Source organism: Alosa pseudoharengus, unplaced genomic scaffold, assembly GCF_046254945.1.
Source record: "Alosa pseudoharengus isolate Yale_2024_CS ecotype anadromous, Long Island Sound unplaced genomic scaffold, YU_APseudo_1.1 YU_APseudo_1.1_scf_6, whole genome shotgun sequence".
Taxonomy (NCBI): domain Eukaryota; kingdom Metazoa; phylum Chordata; class Actinopteri; order Clupeiformes; family Clupeidae; genus Alosa; species Alosa pseudoharengus.
This window is the reverse complement of record NW_027468848.1, coordinates 42,622,886-42,647,411: the sequence shown is the minus strand read 5'-3', so window position 1 is coordinate 42,647,411 and position 24,526 is coordinate 42,622,886. Positions and strand designations below refer to the sequence as shown.

The 24,526-nt window shown below is 39.8% G+C and overlaps 1 protein-coding gene across 1 annotated transcript; it reads right to left on the bottom strand.

The window, feature by feature from the left end:
• Positions 1 to 1,516: 1,516 nt before the first annotated feature.
• Positions 1,517 to 24,212, bottom strand: ficd (FIC domain protein adenylyltransferase). Its single transcript, XM_076271410.1, has 3 exons — positions 24,089 to 24,212; positions 23,482 to 23,814; positions 1,517 to 4,538 (listed from the first exon to the last, which is right to left on the bottom strand). The coding sequence occupies exons 2-3, from the start codon at positions 23,747 to 23,749 to the stop codon at positions 3,460 to 3,462; spliced, it is 1,347 nt and encodes a 448-aa protein (XP_076127525.1). The 5' UTR covers positions 23,750 to 23,814; positions 24,089 to 24,212; the 3' UTR covers positions 1,517 to 3,459.
• Between the last annotated feature and the right edge of the window lie 314 nt (positions 24,213 to 24,526).

Below are 24,526 nucleotides of genomic sequence, written 5' to 3'. Positions count from 1 at the left end.
AAACGGTTGAAGCTGCATTAACTGCGTTAGAAGAAGAAGAAGAAGAAGAAGAAGAAGAAGAAGAAGCCTAGGAAGAACAGTAGAGTGCATTTTCATGCACTCTAATTAGAAATGCAATCTATTGAGCTGGCTGCTACCTAGTTGGTAGGTTAATTGTGATACCTGCAAAGGTGATTTTGGAGTAACCAAATTTGACGCTTGTGTGACAAGGCATTCTTGAGATTACACTCAAGGTGTTTTTGACCTTGACATTTGACCTCCAACATCATAATTAAATAGAATTAGAATAGAATAGGCATAATTAAAAAGAAAGGCCACAGCGATAAAGCAAAGCAATCTTCCCTGATGACGACGGTGGTTGGCTGGTGAGGGACCAATATGTGTTAAATCAGTTAATATGCATGCTTTAAATTATTTAAGTTAAATATGTCCTGCAGTGGTAGAGATGCATGCTGTGAATTTCAGCTAGATATGTCCTGCAGTGACAGAGGAATTTTGATTTTTTTTTCTCTGTGGCCCGAATATTCCGTCATTTTATATATAGCCTTATTGTCTATGGGAAACTGTAAATTATCTAATGATTGCAACATCGTCTAGAAATCATCATTTATCCAAAATGATGAAATTAATGATCACAAATGTTTAAATAATGACAGTGGGTCTAGTTATATGTGATAACAATGTATAGTGGTGGGCAGTGGAATAACTATTGGTTTCCGTTTGTGTTGACTGCTGACTGAGATAAGGGATGAGATTAAATAGATCCTGAAACTTATCCTGGTCTGGAGCAGGCTAGCTCCACAGAATAAATCTTCATGGTAACTTATACTATAACATATCCTACTGCCCCCTATCCCGCTTTTGTGCAACTGGATCACGGATAAATTGAGATAGGATAACCTAGATATCCTGGCTTAACCCTATGCTAGTTTTGTGCAAAGGCCCCCTGGGCTCCTCAGTTCCCAAACATTTATAGAAGAGTTGAAGCATCACAGTGGTAAGCATGCCCCTGAGATGTGTTGTTGGCATCAAACTCAAAATGAACATTTATTTCCCAAAAAACTATACAATTTCTCAATTTCAACAAATAGCATGTTGTTTAGGCATTATTCTCAAATTAGTTAAATTATTTGCAAATCCTTCCATTCTGTTTCTATTCACATTTTACACAATATCCCAACTTTGGAAATGGGGTTGTAATTCCAATAAATTAATTTGCAAACCTTTTTTAACTGTGGTAAAATAACTTAATTTTACATTCATAGTCTTGCCAATGCTCCACATATAAACACAATGACAAATTATAAGGCACATCACAAACCCCTATCAGGTCATATCTATCGTGTTGAACTTGCTACAAAAAATAGTCTGTGGGATGGATGATTTACCAGCATAGCACCGGTGTGATAAAGCTTTGCATATGACAATATGATATATGTGTGTGAGTCTACACCTCTGTATGTCCACTTGTGTGTAGAATCCAAAAATCCCAATCCAAATCCCAGCAAGGAGTTGCAAGGAGTTGACAAAATGAAGTGTTTTTATTATTCAATAGATGAACTAGCCTCAGAAAGATACTTTTTCAATACTCAATTTTGACCTTACTCACATTCAGACGCGACAAAGCACTCCAATGGGGTATACCATGTCATGCGAAACATAAGTGACACGTTGAGGATAAAGTGAAAGTCTCTGCTGAGGCACATTAAAATTATATAATCAGAGGTAAAAGTTTTTGACTACCGTCTTGTTACTTTGCATTTTGCTTAATTGTAATTAATTTATTTCATCAGGGACAAGTGCACAAAAAACATTAACCTTGTACAAAACTAGAAGAGATGCATTGTGCCAGGTCGTAGTAAATATTGCTAAATGCCAATTGGAAATGAACAACATTCAGATTTCAAATTCCATGGCGTTCGACGTCTGTATTGACTTTAAGCTATAGGAAACAACGGAGGTGAACAGGTAAACTGACAGCCTAGGCTACAAACACAGGACTTATACTGTTCCTTCACAATTATTGGGTTAAACACGGACAGTGGTGTCAGGTAAGGAGCCTGTTCATGTTGCCCAGACTAGTCATGACATTTTGAGTCTTTTAGGAGGCACAAAGGCACAATTTAGTACATGCCCTCAGCATAGCTTGTAGGCACTTTGGCTGCATTAGCTGCTAGCCGGCTAACTCGCATCAGGCAGCATCATTTTTCTTTTCCACATTTTTTCCGACCGACAGTATTCCGTGAACAGGATCAACTGAGCTCTGTTAAAATTGGCCGGAGTTCTCCTTTAAAGGTTACTCTGAATAGCTGAAAAATGAGTGGCTCTGAAAGCTGTTGGACCCAGAAAGAGAATTATCAGCCTATTGGATCATGACTTACTAACCGAATAGACTATCTGTGTATGGAACAGTCTAGTAGTGATGCATTTTATGGATGGATGATTTTTGACATGCCTGATAGCCTACTCCAAAATAAATCAATAATGAATCAATTAAATCAATAAAAATATATCAAGGGATTGTTTTTCTGACATTTTGATTGCTTTTGCTCTTCACAACTACAGTGTAGCCTACAGGTGAGATGTTTGTAACTACATGACACTTTATCATTCCAGACATTTTTACCATTCCATCACAATTTAACTGCCCTACTTGTGATTGTTTTTAAGAGATGTTTTTATACCTATGCTACAGATTTAGAAGCTTGTACTACATATTGATCAACCTCTGTAGACCCAGTGCTTTGTGCAAAAAAGTTAACATACAGCCCTGCCTATGCACTATGTTAAAGGTGCTCTAAGCAATGCTGGGTAACGTCACTTCTGTTTACTTTCTTTTTTGTGATCAAATGTTTTTATTAGGTAACGTCACACAGGGTTGTAAAAACACCATCATATTGTCTTATATATATTATATATTATAATTTCTAATTACACACAATATGGCCAAGACATAGGAACGAGTCCCAGGACAAAAAACACGGGGAAGAAAGACTGGAATGAGGAAGTTCTGTTGACTTTCAAACAAAACAGAGAGCTTGCTACTTCCTGCCCCTCCCTCCCGTGCTGCTCCCCTGCAATTGAAACTCTCCTAAACGCGCATCTCGTCTGTGTTTTTGCTGGAACAGTTTGTTATGTTGGGTAGGTGACGTTTGCAGTAAGTGACATAAAATGTTTTAGCCTAAAAAAACGTGTGGCATCGCTTAGAGCACCTTTAAGAAATTACATCTGCATGCATGTCTGTCCACTAAAACTAAAACAAGAGGTTTCATTTATTCTGACCCAACAAATATTTGGGCCATTGAAGGAAATGGAAGCTCATTTGAAATAAGCAAATTAACTTGATAATTTACAGTCACACAAATTAACTGAAGGGAATGACTTGTAGGGTTGACATAATCCATTAGCTGCAACCTCCACCAGAGTCTGAAGGAAATATCTCTCAGCTACTTGATGTATTCAGTTGTGAATAGGAATGGTCTGCCTGCAATCCTGACAGCCATGATTCTGGCTGGCAGCAGGGAGGCCAACTGCATACTCAGTGGTGGCAATAAGCAGTGTATCAAGGGTCATCTCTGTGCATTTGGCAATGAAACGGATGAAAGGGCGTATGTCGCCTTCATTGGCCGTCTCTAGTGCTAGATAATACTCAGACCGTTGCTCCTTACGGATGGTAATGGGAGGATAGTTAGCTTGCATCAACACCAGGTTCATTAGGAGCCTTGAGGTACGTCCATTGCCGTCCACAAAGGGATGCACATACACCAGCTTGTAATGTGCAAGTGCAGCTAGCTCCACAGGATGAAGGTTGAGTGCCTCATCAGAGTTAAGCCACTGCACCAATTCTTGCATGTGCCGCTCCAAATCCTGTGGGTGAGGGGGGATGTGGTGGCCCACAAACACCTGACCGGTACGAAGACGGCCCCCCTCCACAGGGTCTGCATGGCCAAGCACGCGGCGGTGTATTTCCAGAATGTCGCTTACTGTGATTGATCCAGACTGAGACAACAAAGTGGTGTTCATGTACTTCATGGCAGCATCCACACCAATAGCCTCATTTTGCTCTTGCAGGCTCTTACCTGGAACAGCATAACGTGTTTCAATTATATGCCGAATCTCAGACAGTGTTAATGTGTTACCCTCAATGGCCACGGTGTGATAAATATGGTGGTAGTAAGTCTCCTCCATCACACGGCGCAGTACAGAATTTCCCTTGGGAATGGACAGGAGTTGGCGCACCTTTTTGTCAATTATACCAAAAAGACGTTGGTCAATCTCTTCCACCAGAGGGAGTGTACGGTCACGGCTCACTAAGGCCCGCTTGTTACATGGAGAGAGGGCCAGAGCCTTTGTGTACAGATGATCTGCCTGGACAACATCTTTCTCCTCTAGGATGGTTCCTAATTCTGTCAGAGCATCCACAAAATCAGGATTCATGTTCAGTGCATGTACCAGGAGTTTGTTAGCTTTCTCCAACTTGCCCTCTTTTTTCATCACTTTAGCCTGCTGGAGGGCAGCTCTTGCTTCCAACTGAGCTTCTGTAAAGACACATGGCAATATATTAGGTTCAGAATGGCCACATAGAGATTTGGTCTAGTGGCTACATCAAAAAATACAACTCAGCAATGTCAGATCATAAACGTACCATGAATAGGTACAAAGATTACACAAGCATCTCAAAATTAATTTGACATTGCTGCAAAAAAGGGCTGCATTCTTGACACCATTTTATAGTTTACAAGCATATTGACTCAGTGTATTACAGTGTGGTATGCAAACAGTTCTGTGAAAGACTGCAATGAAGAGAGTGGTGTGCTTAGCTGAGTGCATTGTTTTTAGTATAGAGGATTTACACGGTTTCTGAAAGTCAAGTTTAGGTTCGTTCTCATTCAGTTGTTTTTAGTATAGAGCAGTGGTTCTCAAATGGGGGTACGTGAGATTTTAAAATATACATACTAATATTGATATTTATCAGTTCCAAAGTTCAATAAATTAGACACTGATGGCACAGTGCTCAGTTTTAAGTCTTTTTTTCTCAACTAAAAAAACTTTGCGCTGGTTAGGGGGTACTTGGCTGAAAAAATATTTCACAGGGGGTACATCACTGAAAAAAGGTTGAGAACCACTGGTATAGAGGATTTACACTGTTTCTCAAAGTCAAGGATGGGTCCTTCAAAGCCGCTTTTTCAAGGATGTTACGTCATCAAACCTCACCAAGCACTGTTCCAATGTCAAGGGTGTTTTAAAATTCTATCAAGTACTGAGTCCTTTGTTCTGAGAATTTCTGAGAATTTGAGGATGCATAGATGGATCCTCGGCGTTCAGAAAACACCCACAATCTTTTGTGTTTGGGCGAGGCATATTTGAAATTCTCTGGCGGTGTGATTAAAAAAAATAAAAAAAAAAACATAGGGAGATGGAAGGTGCAAAGAAGCAGTAGGCCTACGTATTTAAATGTAGGCTAAGTATGTGCTTGTTCATAAATGCAAATGTCAATGTGAATGAATAGTTATGCGTTTTGATAATATTACTTTTGTTATCAATTTATCTGTGAGTAACTTCACCCAATGCGAAGTTTGTGCAGGCTTAACAGACTAGGCTACCGTTACCGTCGCCAATTATAACATTTACCATTGACACTAACATAATTATAAACTACGGATTGTGATTTGTGAAGACCAAGTCGAGTGTGACAATACTGTAGGCTACTCAAAAAAGTTTATTTAGAGAAAAGTGCAGCTGCACAGTTAAGGAAATGCAGACAGTAGCCTACATCATCCTCCTCATGAACTGACTGCCGTCGGTACTCCCTTTCTAAATCCTCGTCAACCCATATCTGGTAATGCAGCACAATTTCCACCGCGTCCACGGTTCAAATGAAGGCGTAGGCAGAACGTGCACTGATGATGTGCACTTCCACACTTGCTAGGCTGTTCCATTGCATGTGATCTTGACAGCTGGGGAAGGTACTGGGAAGGTACGTAGCCTAGTCCCTCCCGACTCGCAAGAAAGCATTCTATAAAGGATACACTCTTGACTTTGAGAAACAGCTATTAAGAATGAGAAAATGACACAGTGCCCCACCCCCGATATCATGGCATGTTTACAGGATACCCCCGCTAGAACTCGTTCATTGTTTGTGTTGTTGTGTTGTGTGAAAAACTGCTCCAGTGCATCAAACGATTGTCGTGGAGATCTTAGGAACCATGGGTTGTGTTTTTTTTTGTTTCCCCACATGGGAAAGATGAGGCTACAGTCCATGTCTGCCAAACGTTGACAGGTGCGACGGCATAACACTAGAGCTGCATAAGCAAAGGGGGAAAGATTTTAGGACCCTCAACGCTAGCCTATATAATATTATACATAAGCCTAACATGTGAAGTAGGTTAAAACCTTTCTATGCTGATTGCTGGCGGTTTACGTAGCCTATGACTGATGTAGCCTAACTTATGGAACATGGACATGTTTATGAGGGAGGGAGAAAGAGAGCGGCTTACTTTAGGCTTGCCTTTCATTGCCAACATTTTTGCTAGCATAAATCAGGATTATAGTAAATGTTTCAAAACAGCATAATCGATTCAAAGTAACTCTTAACATGCCTCAAACTTGACATTACTTAAATCTCCATCACAACTAACTTATGACAGATGAAAGTCGACGTGGTGGTGGTTATGTCGCTAATATGCACACTGCAGACCACTGTTCATTTCTTTTTTGCATTGTCAGATAAATCATCTGTGTACCCAAAGTTTATTATTTTTTGTATACAGAGCCTTCCATACTTGCAAGTTACCTCAGTCAGTCTCATCTGATCGGTCACTTGTTGCTGCTCTGTCACGTCAAAATTTTGGCTAAGTCCCCTCAATCTGTCAGACTTGCCTACTGCAGCTTTAACAAAGACAGGCTCTCTCATGCACCTTACCGCGTGTAGTCACGTAATGCCACCGCTGTTTTGTATGTGTGATATTTAGTTTACTTCAGAGCCCGTTTACGGAGAGCCGGGTCACTCCCTATTAACTCCATTGTACGTGCAATCTGTTGCAGTTCCGCTAGGGGTGATCACGAATAAGTGCAAAAACAATGGGGGTCTATGGAGCTAGACAGCTAAATTTGTCTCGTTCACCTGGTTGTCGTTGAATCAAAAAAGATTTGATTGTGGTTTCTGCAAGCTCAATATGGATTATAGGTCAAAAGTTGAATGAACGAGTACTTTCGATTTCTTACAGGTTGGGTTGTTGTTGCCCACAACACACTAGCTTTCTGCTAATGAATGACGTCATTGACACATCATTCACAAAAAGGCTTTTTAGAAAAATAAATTTAGACAAATAAGTGACTCAAAAAATATAATACTCAGCCGTGTGTATTTTCTCTGCCCCCTCTTTTGAATGCAACATTCGAATTTCTGGGCAAAAAATTATATCTCGAGAAAAGTGAATTTTGAGGGGTACAGCTCCATAGACCTCCATTCATTCTGCACTTATTCGTGAGCGCCCTCACATGGAACAGGAACTGCAACCAGTTCAGAAACCGGAAGTTTCCCAAGAGTGGCGGTTCTCCCCTTATAAGACATTAGGCTTGTTCGTCTTTATGCAGATCTGTGCAGACCTGACTTGATGTGATGCATGCTGGGTTGAACACAATGCATACTGGGATGGACGCAATGCTTACTGGTTAGAAATCCTGTCCGACTTCTGTCAGCCGGGGAGGGACTTACCACCGTGTCACCATGTCACATGACCTTAAAATATTGCGGGACTCTTAGCCTGCAGACAGATCTTGCAGTTGCCTTCCACGGTCTGCACGAGCTGAAACACGCCCTCATGACGTCAGTTCAAAGACGTGATAGGGCCATTTGGGAGGAATCTCCTCATGACGATTTTGACGGGTGTCTCATGCTGCTTCCTTATGTTGGACGAGATGAACTGCATCTGACTTTGTCTGGCTTTCTACGTCAACGTGAACTTGAGAGGCTAGCCGGGAGGAGCTACAAAAGACGGCAGCTCATCCCGGAGAGACTGGCTACAGTCTGCCTGACGTGACTCGCGGGAGATATTGCGGAATTTTGTTTGCAATAAATACAGCATAACTTTCATTCTAACTCATTAAAATGAGCATGAAGACTGACGAAATAAAATTTATGATGTAGTTTAAATAAACCACTGTTGTGATACAGTTAACAGGCCTGCATTGTAGCACATAAATTCAATATCAAGTGTTTGTGTGTATGTGTGTCTATCTATTTAACCAACAGCAGAAAATAACAGAATATCCAAAAGTTTTTCATTAAAGGGCCTAATGGGTGTGCATTAAAGGGCCTAATGGGTGTGATTGATCTTTATGAGCTCTCTTGGAGCATGTTTTACATGACAGATGACGTTGTCAATGAACAAGTTCTGTGCCCGAGGGGTAGGCCTAGTAGCCAGCTGATTTTGCCAGGGCTTCAGCCCCGAATGTATTTTGTACAGTTGACTAACAAATATGAAACCATTATTCCGATCGCGCATTGAAACTTTGAGATGAGATGGACGTATTTAACATACAAGCGGACACGGGTGAACTCACTCTTATTCATGCAGCAGATGAACGTTGAGAGCATGAGCATGAACGTTACCTTCCATAACACATAATTTGGAACGTAGGCTACGTGCGCGCGCGAGGTTGGGCATGTCATTGTTTGCATTTGATATTTGGTATAGGCCTACGTTACAAGGAAATCATGAAGTCATCAATAACAAGGTGGTGGTGGTGGAGTTATCCTGTTCTCGTCATTTAGACTACCCTACAAGTTCAGTTTTTTTTTTTATCAGCCTCTAGCCTACAGTCTGGAGCTGGCCAAACAGTGGTGGCCTGCTTTGCCTAGTTGTAAAATCGAATTAGTGAGTCTTCAATGTTCCCTTCTCCCTAAGCTAAGCATAACAAACCATATAATGCATATTGCTATTTAAAAGCCACTCTGCTAGGTGGCTATATAGTTCGTTTCTAGCAAACAGAAAATGTCAAGATAGCTAAATGTCATTAGGCTACATCCTCTAATTGTCAAAATGTTATTGTCCATAATATTTAATAAATGTGGTGCAAATGAGGCTTGAGTCCGTGGATTCATTTATGAAAAGTGAGCAGCAAGTCAGGCAAAATGGGAATTATGAAAACCGTTTATACTCTATGGGCTAAGCCCCGAATGTTTTCAACTGCCCTGCATATTGATTGAAACTGTCGGGCAGTGTGATTGATCTGTATTGTCGAAAACCTAAAACAAATGAAATATTCGACTTCATGTTATTACAAGCAGAACTAAACTATGTTTGGGGGAAATATTAGACTCCCACTTTTACAGCCTAGGCCTTAGGTCTATTCGAGAGATGCGCTAAAGCACAGCCATCAGGTATGGTGCGTAATGGAGATTCCAAAGCGCTCTTATTTGGTCAGAACCAAGGACAGTGATCGAGGATAGGTACGTCCGTCCTTTTTACAATGCAACAAACTATTTAAAGAGCATCAAGCTATTCAAATCTCTTATGTAAGCAAATAATATAACAGTATATTAGTCAGTCATTTTTATTAGGTTAAACAGTGATTTGATAAAGTTTTTTTTTAAGGCCCACCCACAATTGGTCTGGCCCATCCAAAACTGGAATCCTGGCGCCGTGCCTGCATGAAAGGCCACATGGACTACAAACAAACTACAACGTGAACACAAAAGTGATGACTAGGGCTGGGACAACGCGTCGACATAAATCGATGACGTCGACGCAAAAAATACGTCGACGCAAAATATGAGCGTCGATTTGTCAAGCATAACATGTGCTGCTAAATATTTTTAATTTTACACCTTCAGTGTTTTCCATATGTTGACTAATCTGTGGCTGGGCACCACAAAATCAAAACCGGCCACCACACATTGATGTTCTATGTTATAGTCCTATTATTTAAATTAAAGATAAGATAATTTCATTGAGCTGCACTTTTTACTCACACAGCCTTTCCTCGCCCCGCCCGCTCTCTCTCGTAGCCCGCTGCTCCTCCTCTGCATACATGTGCATTTAACAAATTATTCACGATTGTTGAAGGATTGTTGTTGCACTGCATAGAACACAGTGGGCTAAATTGCTATTAAATCCATTGTGACCATGCTGCGCAAATTTGTTCAAAACTGCAGCATTAAAGGAACCGTATGTAGGATTTTGGCCAAAACTGGTGCTACAATCACTTTCAAAATACTGTAGAGCGGTGTACACCGCAGATGTGGTAACTAGAGCAGAGCTGGCAACCCAGATGCCGAAACACTACTGACTTTGTGATTACTAGATGGGTAGAGGGTGGCAGATCAGAGGGGTATTTCACAAAACTTAGATAAGGGATTAAGGTGGGATTTTTAGGTTATCCTGGATGAATTTAGCCTTGACTTGGTTTCACAAAAGAGATGGCACATAAGTTACCATGGGGATTTATTCTCTGCACCTAGCCTGGTCCCGACCAGGCTAACGGCCAAGCTAAGTTAATTCTAATGGTAATTATGTTGTCTTATTGGTTCAGCTAGCTGTCATTCACATCAGACCTCCGTGCTCATTTTTAAGGAGCTTTATTCCATTTATAAACTATTTGCTATATGTATTTGCTCGCAAAACAAAACAGATTGTCTGCCTACTACCATATAGTTATTATTTTAATTGTGATAACCTTAGAATTATTAACATAGGCCTAGGTACTTATTGTTTGCTTATTTTGATAGACGTTTGATGAATAGCCTACTGTAGTTGATTGGAAGTGGAGGGGCAAGTTCTCGAAGGTATTTTCAACTATAATATTAGGTATATCATACTATGTGCATCTTTCAGTGGCAAGCGCTTTCTTAATGACGTTGCGTGCCGAGACAAGGAAGCACTCGTGGGTGTATACGTAAATTTGCATTCAGTTGGTCTACCACGCCTACTCCTGCTGTTTTACAGAAGTAGCCATGATTCCCCATTCCAAAAAGGACAACTTTACTTCATTGTTAGTCTATATCAAAAGCGGTGGTTCACTTTGTGTGAATGACGCTATTTTCCGCGTCTTTTTTATTCCAACCGTGGGCACTTTGGAGCAGAAACGAGAACGCGCACACATCCTGAATTACTTACACCTGGCTTGACATAGTCGCTCCTTCTCATCCTAGATTGGCATTAGTGAAACGAGTTGAGCTAGGATGACCAGACAACGCTATGTCAAACCTCGCTTTATCACTTATCTTGGATGTCTTAATTCTGCCTTTGTGAAATACCCCTCAGGCTAAAACACAAATATGTAAACATCAACATCAGTTGAGGGCTGCAACTTCACTTTTTTAAATGACGATATTCTGGCCGGACTACTGTTGTCAGTGATATAAGTATTTGAAATTAGCATGATTTCTTAATGTCTAGTGACAAATCAGGGCCATTTTATGATTGAATTACATTTCTTACATACGGTTCCTTTAAAGTTAAGGTAAACTCTGCTAAGGTCTTATCACAACATAGTACATTGAGGAGACTAAACTAAGTTAAGTTACAGTATGTAATCAAGCAGTATTTCAAAGCTAACGTTAGAATACTTTTTGGATGTCAAGTTTAGCATGCTTACTTGCAGCTGCTTGTATTCGTTACTCAGGCTGTTATTTGAACTAACTACGTTATGAATTGCATCCACACATCAGCAGTCTTTTAACTGTGTTAATGTTAATTGCAAGGATTCCCACACGGACGTCTTAAAATGACAAGCACTCAATTAGACATACACTACTGAACTTTATTGAATGCTACCTCTGACTAAGAATACATTACTTTGCACTTGTATAGTCTTTTATTTTGGAATCTTAAGAGCAATAAACATATATTGCAATGTTAAAGAATTCATGTTTTTTCATTCATATATGTAAATTAACATGTATAAGTTGCTATTAGTGAATTAATTGGGAGATAATCGAAATCGAATCGGACTAAAAAAATGAATCGTTAGATTAATCGATGCATCGAAAAAATAATCGCTAGATTAATCGTTTAAAAAATAATCGTTTATCCCAGCCCTAGTGATGACGAGCCCCTAACTGGGCAAATCTAGCCCCAGTTTCCGACCTCTAACTCACACATTACGTGACGTGAATGACGCGGAATGATGATGTTTTCACTGGGAAAAAGGTTTTTCCGAAGCCCATGAACGCTAGGTGAGTCCCTATGCCTGAGTCACGAGCTCCTCCCAGCTGACTCTGGCAGATCACGTGGACAGTAATTCGCGATCGATTATTTAATAAATAAATGTGAATTATGAATAATAATAAAAACCTTCTACCTAATGTGACTATTTTTTTCCATGAACTGTAAAAGAAAACACGTTTTTCCGCTGTATTCTCCATAAAGAGTAAAGTAAACTAGAAAATGCAATTCCAGGGAATTACCATTGCATGTAAATGCAAAAAAGCTGCTGTGTATAACATTAAATTACTTACAGTATGATTATTCAGATTACATAGACGTGTCCAGTATTCTTGAAAACCACTTACTTGATTAGATGTTAGCTTAGAGTATATGACAGTCAGTAAAAATAAATTGTTAATTCAATATTGATCAACATTCTTTGTTTTAATACAGTAGAATGATACTCAGAATACACTAATGAACACTTAACAACCAATGTAAGCTTGAAGTAAAAAAAAAAAATCACAGTTGTGTTTGTGTGTATATATATATATATATATATACAGAACTTGATAATGCCAATCATATTATCCTAAGACAGATCTATTTATCAGTGGTAATTCTGAAATGGCAGCAAGAGCTAGAGGTCTCAGTTAATTGTAATAAATAGGTCACTTTTGATGGTGATATAGACTGAAGATTCAGCCCTTCAGATGATCAGTTTTAGACAGAACTTAGGTTAGAATCTTAATTTTCACCACAGCAGAGCTCAGGTCTAAAAACAGAGGTCTAACAGCACAGCTAAGTTTCACAGATGTCACAGCACATGATTCAAATGTATGCATGCTTCATATAGTTTTCGGCATAGTCCTCCTGCAACAATATAATACTCAGAATGTCTCAGTGTAGATCTCAGATCTACGTCTATAGTTCAAAGGTATGTGCAGATATGTTGAGATATGGTGACATGTTTTTTAGGAATTAATGTTAGTGTTAATGTCAGCGATGTATGGTTGGCAGGATGTGCACACAGACAGGCACACACATAATGTAATACACGGTCATCACCACACTGGTCTGTTCCCTAAAAGACAAAAGCAAACAAGTTAGAGTTATACCAAAAACATGGAATGTGTACAATTGTTCAATACAACTTAGATATTTAAGTGAGGTTGTTGCACCATAAATCTGTAATGGTAGTTAAATATACTAGCCTATAGTATTTCACTGCAAACAAAGCAACATTTTGTGTTTTATTAATTTCTGTTTAAGGATAGTTGACAGCCAAACAGTTTAAAGTAAACAGCTTAGAACACTTTGTAGGCAAAGGGTATGTTGTTGTTGTTGATAATTATAAACTGAGTCTCAAGGATGTACCATTCTGATATTAAGCATCTTGATAACCAACTACACTATATCTTACAGCTTGCTAGGTCTGTTATCCACATTTCTTCTACAGATTACGATGTAGGCCTACTACATCAACTGGGAAGCTTTAATTTATAGGCCAGAATAATGCAGAAATGAGTAGCCTAGGCCAAGTAAACATACTCTGTAGCTATGTTGACAGCACAAACGTTATACCTCAACTTCTGTAGTGTGTTTTAACAATACTTTGGTCATATGGTCCGTTTCCAAACAGTAAGGTTTTCATCAGGTCCCTTTCCACAGGTTATCAAGAGCCAGATAGTATAACGCTAGTTAAAACGCTACTGGTTAGTGAGCAAATGTAACGTTACTGTCAGTGCTCAGCTGGGAGCGACGTTAGGTTTGAATGTCGTTAGCTAACGTTATCGAAACCTACAGCTAACCGGTCAATTTAAAGTGACGACTTATTAACGTTGATTAGGTGGGTTTCATAACTTTCCTTACATAATAAATATCAACGGATAGGATAAGTGCTAACGTTAACTATTCCCCTAACGTTAGAACTACCGAGTTTGGCTAGGCCTACTTGTGACCTATCATTTCATACATAGCCTAGGCCTATAGTAGAATGCTACATAACATAATGTTTGACGACATAAATGAGTCAAATACCAAAAATCGGACCACTTACCTTGTCTGTAGTTAGAGAAATGTGCCTCTGGAGGAGAGTTTTACGAGCAAGTAAAGTATCACGGCAGGCCAAAACGTTCAGAAGATTCACAGCTCCAGTGATAGAAAGATTGCAGCGGACCAGCTGTTGATTGCTTTCAGGTGCAGGTCACGTCATAATGCTAAAAGTTGCCGCCACGGCGGCCAATGTTAAGTCTATGGGATTTTATTGCTCTTTTATCGTAAATATCTCAAAAAGTATAAAGTTCACAAATATGAAAAATACATTCTACGATTGTCCGTTACAAGAGCTTTGTAGGAGTCTTTGAATGAGGTCAGACGGTTCAGCGGTTTCAGTCGCATTAAACGTTGAATTTGGTCGGAAGAAGAATAATAAGAAGAACAGCGATAATAGTCCATTGCATTTACATGCAATGCAAATGTACTTATTTCCGGAATTGACGTCACTTCCTGGACTCATCTGAGGCTGGTCTGAGGTCTCTAAATGACTTAACCCCTACTGTCATGCAGACCGTGGAAAGGCAACTGCAAGATCTGTCTGCAGGCGAAGACAGAAGTCGGACAGGATTTCTTACCAGTATGCATTGCGTCCATCCCAGCATGCATCACATCAAGTCAGATCTGCATCAAGTCGAACAAGCCTATTGCCATAGAGCTGCACAGTCCCGCCCACAGCCGATGCCGGATGCAAAAATTCAATGCAATTTCTCCATTGACAATTGCGGTATAAGCCATAAAAACTTAACTTAAAACCAGCTACAGCTGTACTAAGCGATTGTATGCTCCTAGAGACACCAAGAGTTCATGGGGCACTAACCTTGTTTTGAGATAAATGCCTTTTATTCGCAATCTCTTGGATAAGTACTTCATTACCCACAATCCTGAACAATCCCACAATCCCACAGTGATGCCTCTGATTGGTGGAAAGGCCGTTATGGTCATAGCAGAGCCCGTCTACGGATTCTCTGGTCATAGTTTGAAACTTTCTCTGCGAAAAATATTGACAAAGATGGCGGAGTCTTTTACTGCCTATGGCGAAAATCTTAATGTGATTAAAAACTTTCGTGACGAATATTGGTACTTGTATCAACAAGGATTGGGGTTTATACATCACACGAACTTAGTCAGGGCCAATACACTATCAAATAGACCACTGTAAATGTTAGTTTAAACACTCAAACTTTTCAAGTAGCCGACAGGCTAACCTTTAGCATTTCCGAAATTGTATGTCATTACATAATGCAGCTAACATTAGCCTACATGCTGCAACACAGGTATGAAATATATTATGTTTTAGTGAGTGTCCAAAGGGGTGAAAGCCACTTTAAATCGGGTCACATTATTGACTGTTGTGTGTCCGAGAGTCAGTTTGTGGGTTTTGTAAGGGCCAGCATGAGGGACAAGACCTACAAAGTTGTGGTGAGTTAAGCAGGAAGGTTGGTAGAAGCGCTAGCTGCTAACGTTAATGCTGCTAGCAGTGCTAGTTAACATTAGCTAGGCTACTGTAGCCTTCATACTGTATGATTCATATCAATCATTAACCTAGGAATACTTCTTCGTGCATTTAATGAACATTTTGTGTAATAATTCACGGCAAATTAATAAACTGAATATGGTGGTCCAAGAGCAGACCATGCACCAGTCCATGCATCAGCCCGACTGAGCAGTGATGACAGCATAGGATGAGTCAGGTAATGTTACGAAGCACTGCCGTTAACGTTAACCGCTTTCACACACACACGATATAAAATACACGATGATAAATATAAAATTCAAAATCAAAACACTATTATTTACACGATTACTCCTGGGTCATTCTGTGTCAAATCACCCAGTGGCTGGCAGGTCACCCTCTCCCAAAAAATCTGAAAAAACACAGGTGTTTGTAGACAAAACCTATGCATAAATCTTAAATAGTATATCTGTATCACTAATGGTTCCAAAACTACAGCCCTTTGAAGTTTCAAGTCATTTTAAGCATCGTGGTGAACAATCCTTTTTGTTCAACTTCCAACATTATTGGCTCTTTTGGTATTTCACACACATTAGTGAAACTATGTGAATAGAAGTACATTTTCCTGTTGAATTTAACAATCCAATCAAATCAGGTGTATCTTGTGTAATTCCCCCTCTGCAAAGCTCTGAAAATGGCTATAAATTCATTATGTGAAAAAACATCACCACCTTTGAGGGCTTCTCATTCAAAAAGTATGTGACACAAATTCATCAGATTTTTTTCCCACTCATGTATGGATTATAAGGTCATGTCCATGCATTAACTTTGGTTGTTAACATTATCACATTGTCAGAGCATTTTTATTAAATTGGGCTTGATTTTCAAAAAGCCTGTTTTCATCTTCTCATTTCACCACGTGGACAGTTAACAGGATTTTTTTTAATTTTACCATATACCATTCTGTATGTGAGGATCATCTGCCCAAAATTTGGGCTTGTTGCTGAGTTTCTTCATTGAGATAAGATTTTTTACAAATATTGTCTATAAATCCACTGAATTTTTACTTTATCTGCAGTACCACTTTGCACCACATGTGGTGCTCTTTTAATACAATGGAAGTCAATGGAAGAGTAAGAGAGTCACTTGTTTGCTGCACATATCCAATCTAAACACAGTTTATGGTTCATATGGTTCAAGTAAAAAGGGGTTTCTAAAATTCAGTGCATTGTCAGATGCATAAAAATCAATACTAACGATTTATCATCTTTTTACAAATGCCTCTTGGATCCACGAGTCCTCAAACCTTGTTATGAATACTTGTGATGAAAACACACATGGTCATCTTCATCAAGTGAAATACCTTGATTAACTGAATTTTAGAAACCCATTGTTTCTTGAATATGTTCCTTTATGACATTCATTTTCCACCTTCTTTCCCAGATCACATGGAGACAAAGCACTGATTTCCATCTTGATTCTCTATATGTATCACAGAGGACTGCTTCCCATGCATATGACGATGGATATAGACTTTGCCTAACCAGTTGGCTAGTAATTATTAAAGTACTCACATAGGCACTGATAGGTTAAAGCTGGTGTAGAAAACTCATTACAAAGATGGTAATTATGCTAAATCCTCTTGCTGCATGTATGATGACCAGTCAGTCTTATGTGTGTATAATTTACTTGATCAGTTTATTTTCTCTAAATAAGATTTATGTATGAGTAATATGTTGTTCATGTTGCAATAATTATTTGGACCAATTCAACTATGAACCATAAACTGTGTGTTTAGATTGGATATGTGCAGCAAACAAGTGACTCTATTACTCTTCCATTGACTTCCATTGTATTAAAAGAGCACCACATGTGGTGCAAAGTGGTACTGCAGATCCAGTACAAATTCAGTGGATTTATAGACAATATTTTAAAAAAAATCTTATCTCAATGAAGAAACTCAGCAACAAGCCCAAATTTTGGGCAGATGATCCTCACATACAGAATGATATATGGTAAATTTAAAAAAAATCCTGTTAACTGTCCACGTGGTGAAAGGAGAAGATGAAAACAGGCTTTTTGAAAATCAGGCCCAATTTTAAAAAAATGCTCTGAAAATATGAAAATGATAACACCCAAAGTTAATGCATGGACAGGACCTTATAATACATATATGTGTAGGAAAAAAATCTGATGAATTTGTGTCAAATACTTTCTGAATGAGAAGCCCTCAAAAGTGATGATGTCTTTTCACATTATGAATTTATAGCCATTTTCAGAGCTTTGCAGAGGGGAAAGTACACAAGATACGTCTGATCCGATTGGATTTTTGAATTCAACAGGAATGTACTTCTATTCACATAGTTTCACTAATGTGTGTGAAATACCAAAAGAGCCAATAATGCTGGAAGTTGAACAAAAAGGATTGTTCACCACAATGCTTAAAATGACTTGAAGTTTCAAAGGGCTGTAGTTTTGCAACGATTAGTTATCCAGATATACTATTTAAGATCTATGCATGGATTTGGTCTACAAACACGTGATTTTTTTCAGATTTTTTCGGAGAGGGTCACCTGCCAAATTGTGCTGAAATTGGGTGATTTCACACGGAATGACCTTCCTGAAATAACTGCTATTAACTGCACATTCACTATATAAAAATCACTGTTTGGAGGAAAGGGTTCGCGTGCTGTCGCCGGTTGGAAATGGTTTAAATGGCAAAATAAATTGCGCCGATTTTGCCTATATTATTCAGTGAGGCGCGGTGGTTTATGGGATGAGTAGTTCCTTCGCTTGGAAATGAAAATATGTACACAGTCTTGTACCTTTGACTTTTTTTGGATTTTCTCTTCGTTTTTTCACTCGAAATGATATGTTGTATGCTTATGAGTTATGCCGTAGCTGGTTAGCCTAAGACATGCTGTAAAACTCTTTAGATACGGATTTTCCAAACGTCAATGGGACAAATGAAGAGGAGCCTCTCGCTGCAGCCTGCGGGAAGGCGGGGCTTGACATCAAGCCCAGCCCACATCCAAGTCAGCCATGTTTTTTTGTATTACGTCACACAGTTTAAAATTGCTGGCGGCGAGTGGGAGGGAGGCAGTCGGCAGAGAGAGCCTGGGCGAGCTGCTAGTGCTACATTCTACAAACCAGCAACTTACTGCAAAACATGTTTTATTGTGTAATTCAACACGTAAACTGTGGATTCAAACCAGTGCAGCAACTCACAACAGCACCAACGTTTCCATAAGAACGCTGTTGTCACACTACTCGTTCGTCAGATAGGAACTAGCTAGCTGGCTAGCTAGTAGGGGTGTAACGGTACACAGAAGTCACGGTTCGGTTCATACCTCGGTTCGGACATCACGGTTCGGTACAAGTTCGGTACAATGGAGGGAAAAGCAAAACAAAAATGCAGAAAGCATTTTTTTTTTTATTGTGCATGTCTCAGGCTGTACCACCTAGTGCCATACAGTCTCTTCCCTGAGCTATCTGCAACAGCCTGAAGTGTGTGATGTAGGCTAAACAGTACAATAAGTACCCAGACTCCATCTGTAACTTGTAAACAAAATAAGACAATCAGTTATAAAACTGAAAATAGGCCTACAGCATCTCTTATTTCTGAAAGTGCAAATTACATAGAATAATAATTTTAAAAATCCCCTTAAGCAAGACCTACAATTTGCCTCAATATTTGTTTTTATTAAAAAAACGAAATCGCTCCTTTCATTTCATAAACAGACTAGGGCCTACAACTAAGTCACGTGACTTTGCCCTTCGACTTTAACTCACCGTAGCATGGTTTGTTTATTAGCCTGGTTAGCGTTGACACTTTATTTTACCTCTATGCACTTAACACTACCAGCTCCTCATGTGAGAAGTTACAAGTTACCCTGACATAAAGGTAATTACCATGCGATTTACATAGCTTTCTGTCATTACGAAATAATTTAATTTAAGCCATAGGTTTTGGCCCTATTTGTATGTGTATCCAAAGGCTGGTGAAGCGCAGGGGAGGTGTTTTTTTTTTCTCGTTTCAGTGATTGGTAGCCTATCTGGATGATGGCTTCGAATATGTGTAGCATGTTCGATATATTTCCACTCACATACACAACAACTGCTGAACAACGCCGACACACAGTTTCATCTTATCCACCACTCTCTCGCCTGTACCACTGTAACTGAAGTTCTTAAACTTGCGATCTTAAAGAGATCAGCGGATCCTCTAACTCTTGTGGGTCGCCACCACTTGCTTAGTGCTGCTATCTCTGACTGACTGACTCGACCGACGACCTGACAAAAAAAAAACATAGGCGCCAATCAGAGCTTCAGAGCTAAGGCGAGGCTACAGATTAGCGTTAGGTGTCGCTAAAGAACTCTCATAACTCTCGTACTTAACAGTAATTGTGCATGACATTAATTAATCCGCACACAAGTTTTATGTATTTTTATACCGTGTATTCTCCGTGTAAATTCATGCACCGAAACGTGACACCCGTACCTTTTCGGTTCAATACGAATACATGAACCGTTACACCCCTACTAGCTAGCCAGCAAAGTTAACCACCCAGATGGCAAGAGGCTGGCGGCGGCCCACTGGTTTCTCTGTCGCCGAGTTTTTGCACATCGGTTCTACTGCGGTCCGCTGGGCTAACGAGCCTCAGATTTGACAACCTTTTCTTTATTCATTTATACGGCGGACTGCCGGTGGCCTAACGTTACCATCGCGGGTTTGCTGACAAGTAGCCTATCTACCGGTGGTCCGATAGCTGCTTGCTATCTGGGCAGTAGCCTATATTTGAGATGAGGATGTCGAGCTTGATCTAACCCAGGGGTGGGCAAACTTTTTGGCTCAAGGGCCACACTGGGTTTTGAAAAACACACACATAAAACACCCCCCCACGACACACACATAAAAAAAATACATTTTTTATAGTCTATAATTTAGTATGACAAAATATTTCTTTTAAAATATTAATTGCTTAAAAATACTGCTAATTTTATGCTGTTTAACAAATTTATAAATTGTGCACTGTCGCTTTAAGACAGTCGCTTTAATTCACGTTTATTTCTCAATGATCTTCTGCCTGCTACAGTATGGCCCTCTCACACTTTTTAAATGGTCAGTAGTGGGAACTACTGCTGCCTTCATGATACCTTTTAAAAGTTTCTTATAAGAAGGAGATATCAATCATCAACAATGACAAGCCAGCTGGAACCTGCGGCTCTCTCTCCCTCTCGTGAGTGCAGACGCGTTCCCAATTAAATGGATCGCAGGTTCACGTTAGATCTGCTGCAAAGGAGATAACTAAGAGTTAACTTAGTTTAACATGATGTTATCTCTATTTAACATGATGTTTTGACATTGACATTGTAAACGTTCTCTAAGGAGAGTGAAAAGCAGTTTGCAGTAAAGCTAACCAACGTCGTCTCTATCGCAGGAAAAAAAATAGCGAGCAGCCTGATAACCAAATGAAATGCTCAGCGGGCCGGATGAAAGTGCTTGGCGTGCCGGATCCGGCCCGCGGGCCGCAGTTTGCCCACCCCTGATCTAACCGGTTAACGTTACACAATGCATGTTTCTGGTTCACCTGTTGTTAATAAAGCAAAATCGCCCCTTTGTAGGCTATTTGGTTGTAATGGAGAATTCTTGCTGTTAAACTGATAGTCCATGATAATGAAACAACACACCATTCTACTTTTGAGGGCTAAATTAAATGAAATATGGCTCGTTTTCCGTTTGAACACATTGTCAACAATATTTAAAATGACCAATTTTTGTGAATGTGCATGGTTATTGTTTCAAAACCGGAAATCAAATGAACGAAAAAGTAGGCCTACACGAACCCAATTACAGTAACTAGCCTAGGCCTACATGAAAAATTCACTGTTGTTGCATGAAATGTAATTTGTGTTTAGCCTAAATCATCAGTTTCTATCATCTAATATGAAACAATATACTATATAATTCGCTACCGGCTGTCGGCAGTAGGCCTAAAGCCAAAGCGTATGGGGAGTGACGTAGGCAAAGAAAACATGGCTGAGTTGGATGTGGGCGGGGCTTGATGTCAAGCCTCGCCTTCCCGCAGGCTGCAGCCAAGGGGGCAGGCGAATTCCCGGAAGTAGAAGCATCGATGTAGCGGTGGTTATCAACTCTCTGCTAACCCCATAGAACGCCCATTCATTTAGGATTTTTTTTAACTTACATAACTTCATATAACATATATCATGTGCCGATATTTTAGCTTCTGTGTTATCTACATAAACAATAAAAGGCAAAACAAGACTCGACTACCTCGTACGTAACGTTAGGTTCCCGTAAGAAGAATGTTTAGCATGTCCGGTTGAAGGGAAGCTAACGCACTGAAGGGAGATAACCGTATTGTTTGGATAAGAGGCGTAGTCCAGCCAGCGCGGAAACTCGTGAACAAAGCTATGTAGCCTACAATAGCATTGTATGTTAAGGTAAAGCATAGAGGCAAGTAAACCTAATGAAAAACAGTAGTTTTACCTTTAGGTAGTCTAACGATAATCATTTCAGAGGTTTTCAATGGATTGACCGTAGGTCAGAAAAGTGGAAAGAAGATTAGCTTCAAGGCTAGAAACTATAACTTTTTTGTTTTGTTTTACAATGACTGTTTTTGAAGATGATCATGTGTGGTAGTTTCAACATTAACACGACTTGATATCACTTGTGAGGATGATATTAATAATAATACATAAATAAATGTTTAACTTTGATGACTTTGAAGGCGAAGGAAGTGTGAGAAGAATTTCTGTGTATCCATCATATGAGTTACAAGATTCAGTTCGATGGCTAACGTCACGAAGTTAAGTGCGAGTCTGCGCAGTACTGGGGGGACCAACTGAAAAATGCCTCAGTGCCCTCCCATTGAGAACGACGGAGTCTGTTCGTCCATTTCTTTTACTGTCTATGGCTGCAGCGAGCTGTACTTGCAAATGAATGGGAATCTTACATCCGGCACCTAACCGAATTTTGGCTGTGGGCGGGACTGTGCAGCTCTATTAGGGGTTTGTACCGACGTCACGTTCTGGCCGGTAACTATGGTAACCCAGCACGCGCGGCCATATTGGCGATACTCGGTGAATGAAGTACAATGAAGTATTATGCACTTTGGATATCTTACGTGATTGTAGCCGTGTCTAAACAACAGAAAGGCTCATCAAAATGCGTCTAAGATGCAAAGGCATATAGGGCAGGACTTGGACCACAAGAAAAGGCGCGATATTTCGAGAAATTACGGATTATTGGCAGCGCAGATCCATATGAGTTGGGTGAGGGAGACGAAGTACCAAGTACAACCACAAGCACCCCCTTCCTCTGATAACTTCTGGCATTATTGTCCCTTCTCCCTGGTTTTTTAATAACTTTTGGAAGTCGATACCTACACCAGATGTTTTTCTCAGTCTGACCTATTTGTATAACCTAAAACACGGCAATAATTAACCTTTTTCCTTGACGATGTTAGGGATTTACTTCAGTGCCTAATGCTTTCTAATGAGGCGAGTATCTCCAATATGGCGATGTCCAGATCTGATGACACGCCGTGCAAACCCCTAATTGAGATCACATAGTAAAGAGCTGGATCAAGGGTTATAAAAGTATTTTCTCGTGTTTAGTTGTATAATGAAGGCACAGTTTTTATAGCCATCCATGCGTGTTCTGGTGGTCAAATAACGAAAACTCCGATTGTTTGCACCTCCAAGTGCGGTGAGAATTTGTGTGAATGATCGCGTATTTCCGATCAAAAATACGGAAGTTGTGTGAAAGGTCTAGTCAAATCTTGTTATGTTTACCTTTACTTGGCTTTTCTCTCAAAGGCAAAAGGTCCAAGGAGGCGACAGAAACGGCAGGGCTTGATGAGTGGGTGGTGATATACTCGGTGCTTCCCCACAATTGGCAACGCAAGAGGGCGAGGCCTTTCAGTGTCCCACAGCATTGCTCCTGCAGCCCAATGAAGGGCAACAGCAACACTAGCATAGAGCCCAGGGAAAGAAGAATGAGGGGGCTCCAGCTCACCGGGATGGCAAAATTAGCTTGACGCCAGATAACTACTGCAGCCATCAAACACTCTTCTTTGTCTGTTCAGTAAAACATGTCGTAGAATCATTCCAGATCCACGGAGGTAACTGTAAAGTTATAAACCACAGGCGTCTTTATAGTATTCTGAAATAAACGTTTTATCCCAACATTAGCCAATCTGAACATGACAATAACACTAGGCCCAACTAGAAATGGGTATCGTTAACGTTAGCTTTATTCTAAATCGTCGGGTGCTATACTGTGTGCTATAAGTTACCAGAAGGTGTACGTTAACGTACTGTAGCCTACGCGAAGCACCTGTCCGTGGTTTAACTACTCATTTCAATTAGCATAAGATTCGGGAATATGAGAGTTCGTTACCTTGAGCCGAATGGAATTCTTTCCTAGAAAATACCCTCCAAAACTTAGTTAAAGGCAAGTTATGTAGTATTGTTGATGGTAGGCTACTCTATCTACAGCCTGTCGTCATTAGTTGTAGACAGCATGCAGAGGTAAGTAGATATGCGCAGGCGTAACTAAGTAGTGTGAAACCTATGAAACTAGCGACAGTAAAGAAAATTTCAACATGGATGCCATTCGCGAATCCTTCACAATAAAAGTCCATATTCATTACTTTTTCAATTCATGAAACTAAAATGATTAATTTAAAACTGTATTGTGTTACCAAAGGGAAAGTAAAGTTAGAAAATAATTAAATAAGACATTTTAATCGAAAATACACCTTAGAATGCTATATTTTTTTCTACACCTTATATTTTTTCTACCTTATTGCCTAGTGCTGAATTAAAACTGTGTGGC

Bases quoted from the DNA above. Each gene is read 5' to 3' on its own strand.
- ficd (XM_076271410.1), bottom strand. From the start codon at position 23,749: ATGGCTGCAGTAGTTATCTGGCGTCAAGCTAATTTTGCCATCCCGGTG. The intron at 4,539-23,481 runs GTAAACATAACA...GTGTCTTTACAG, and splicing joins GAGAGAAAAGCCAAGTAAAG to AAGCTCAGTTGGAAGCAAGA.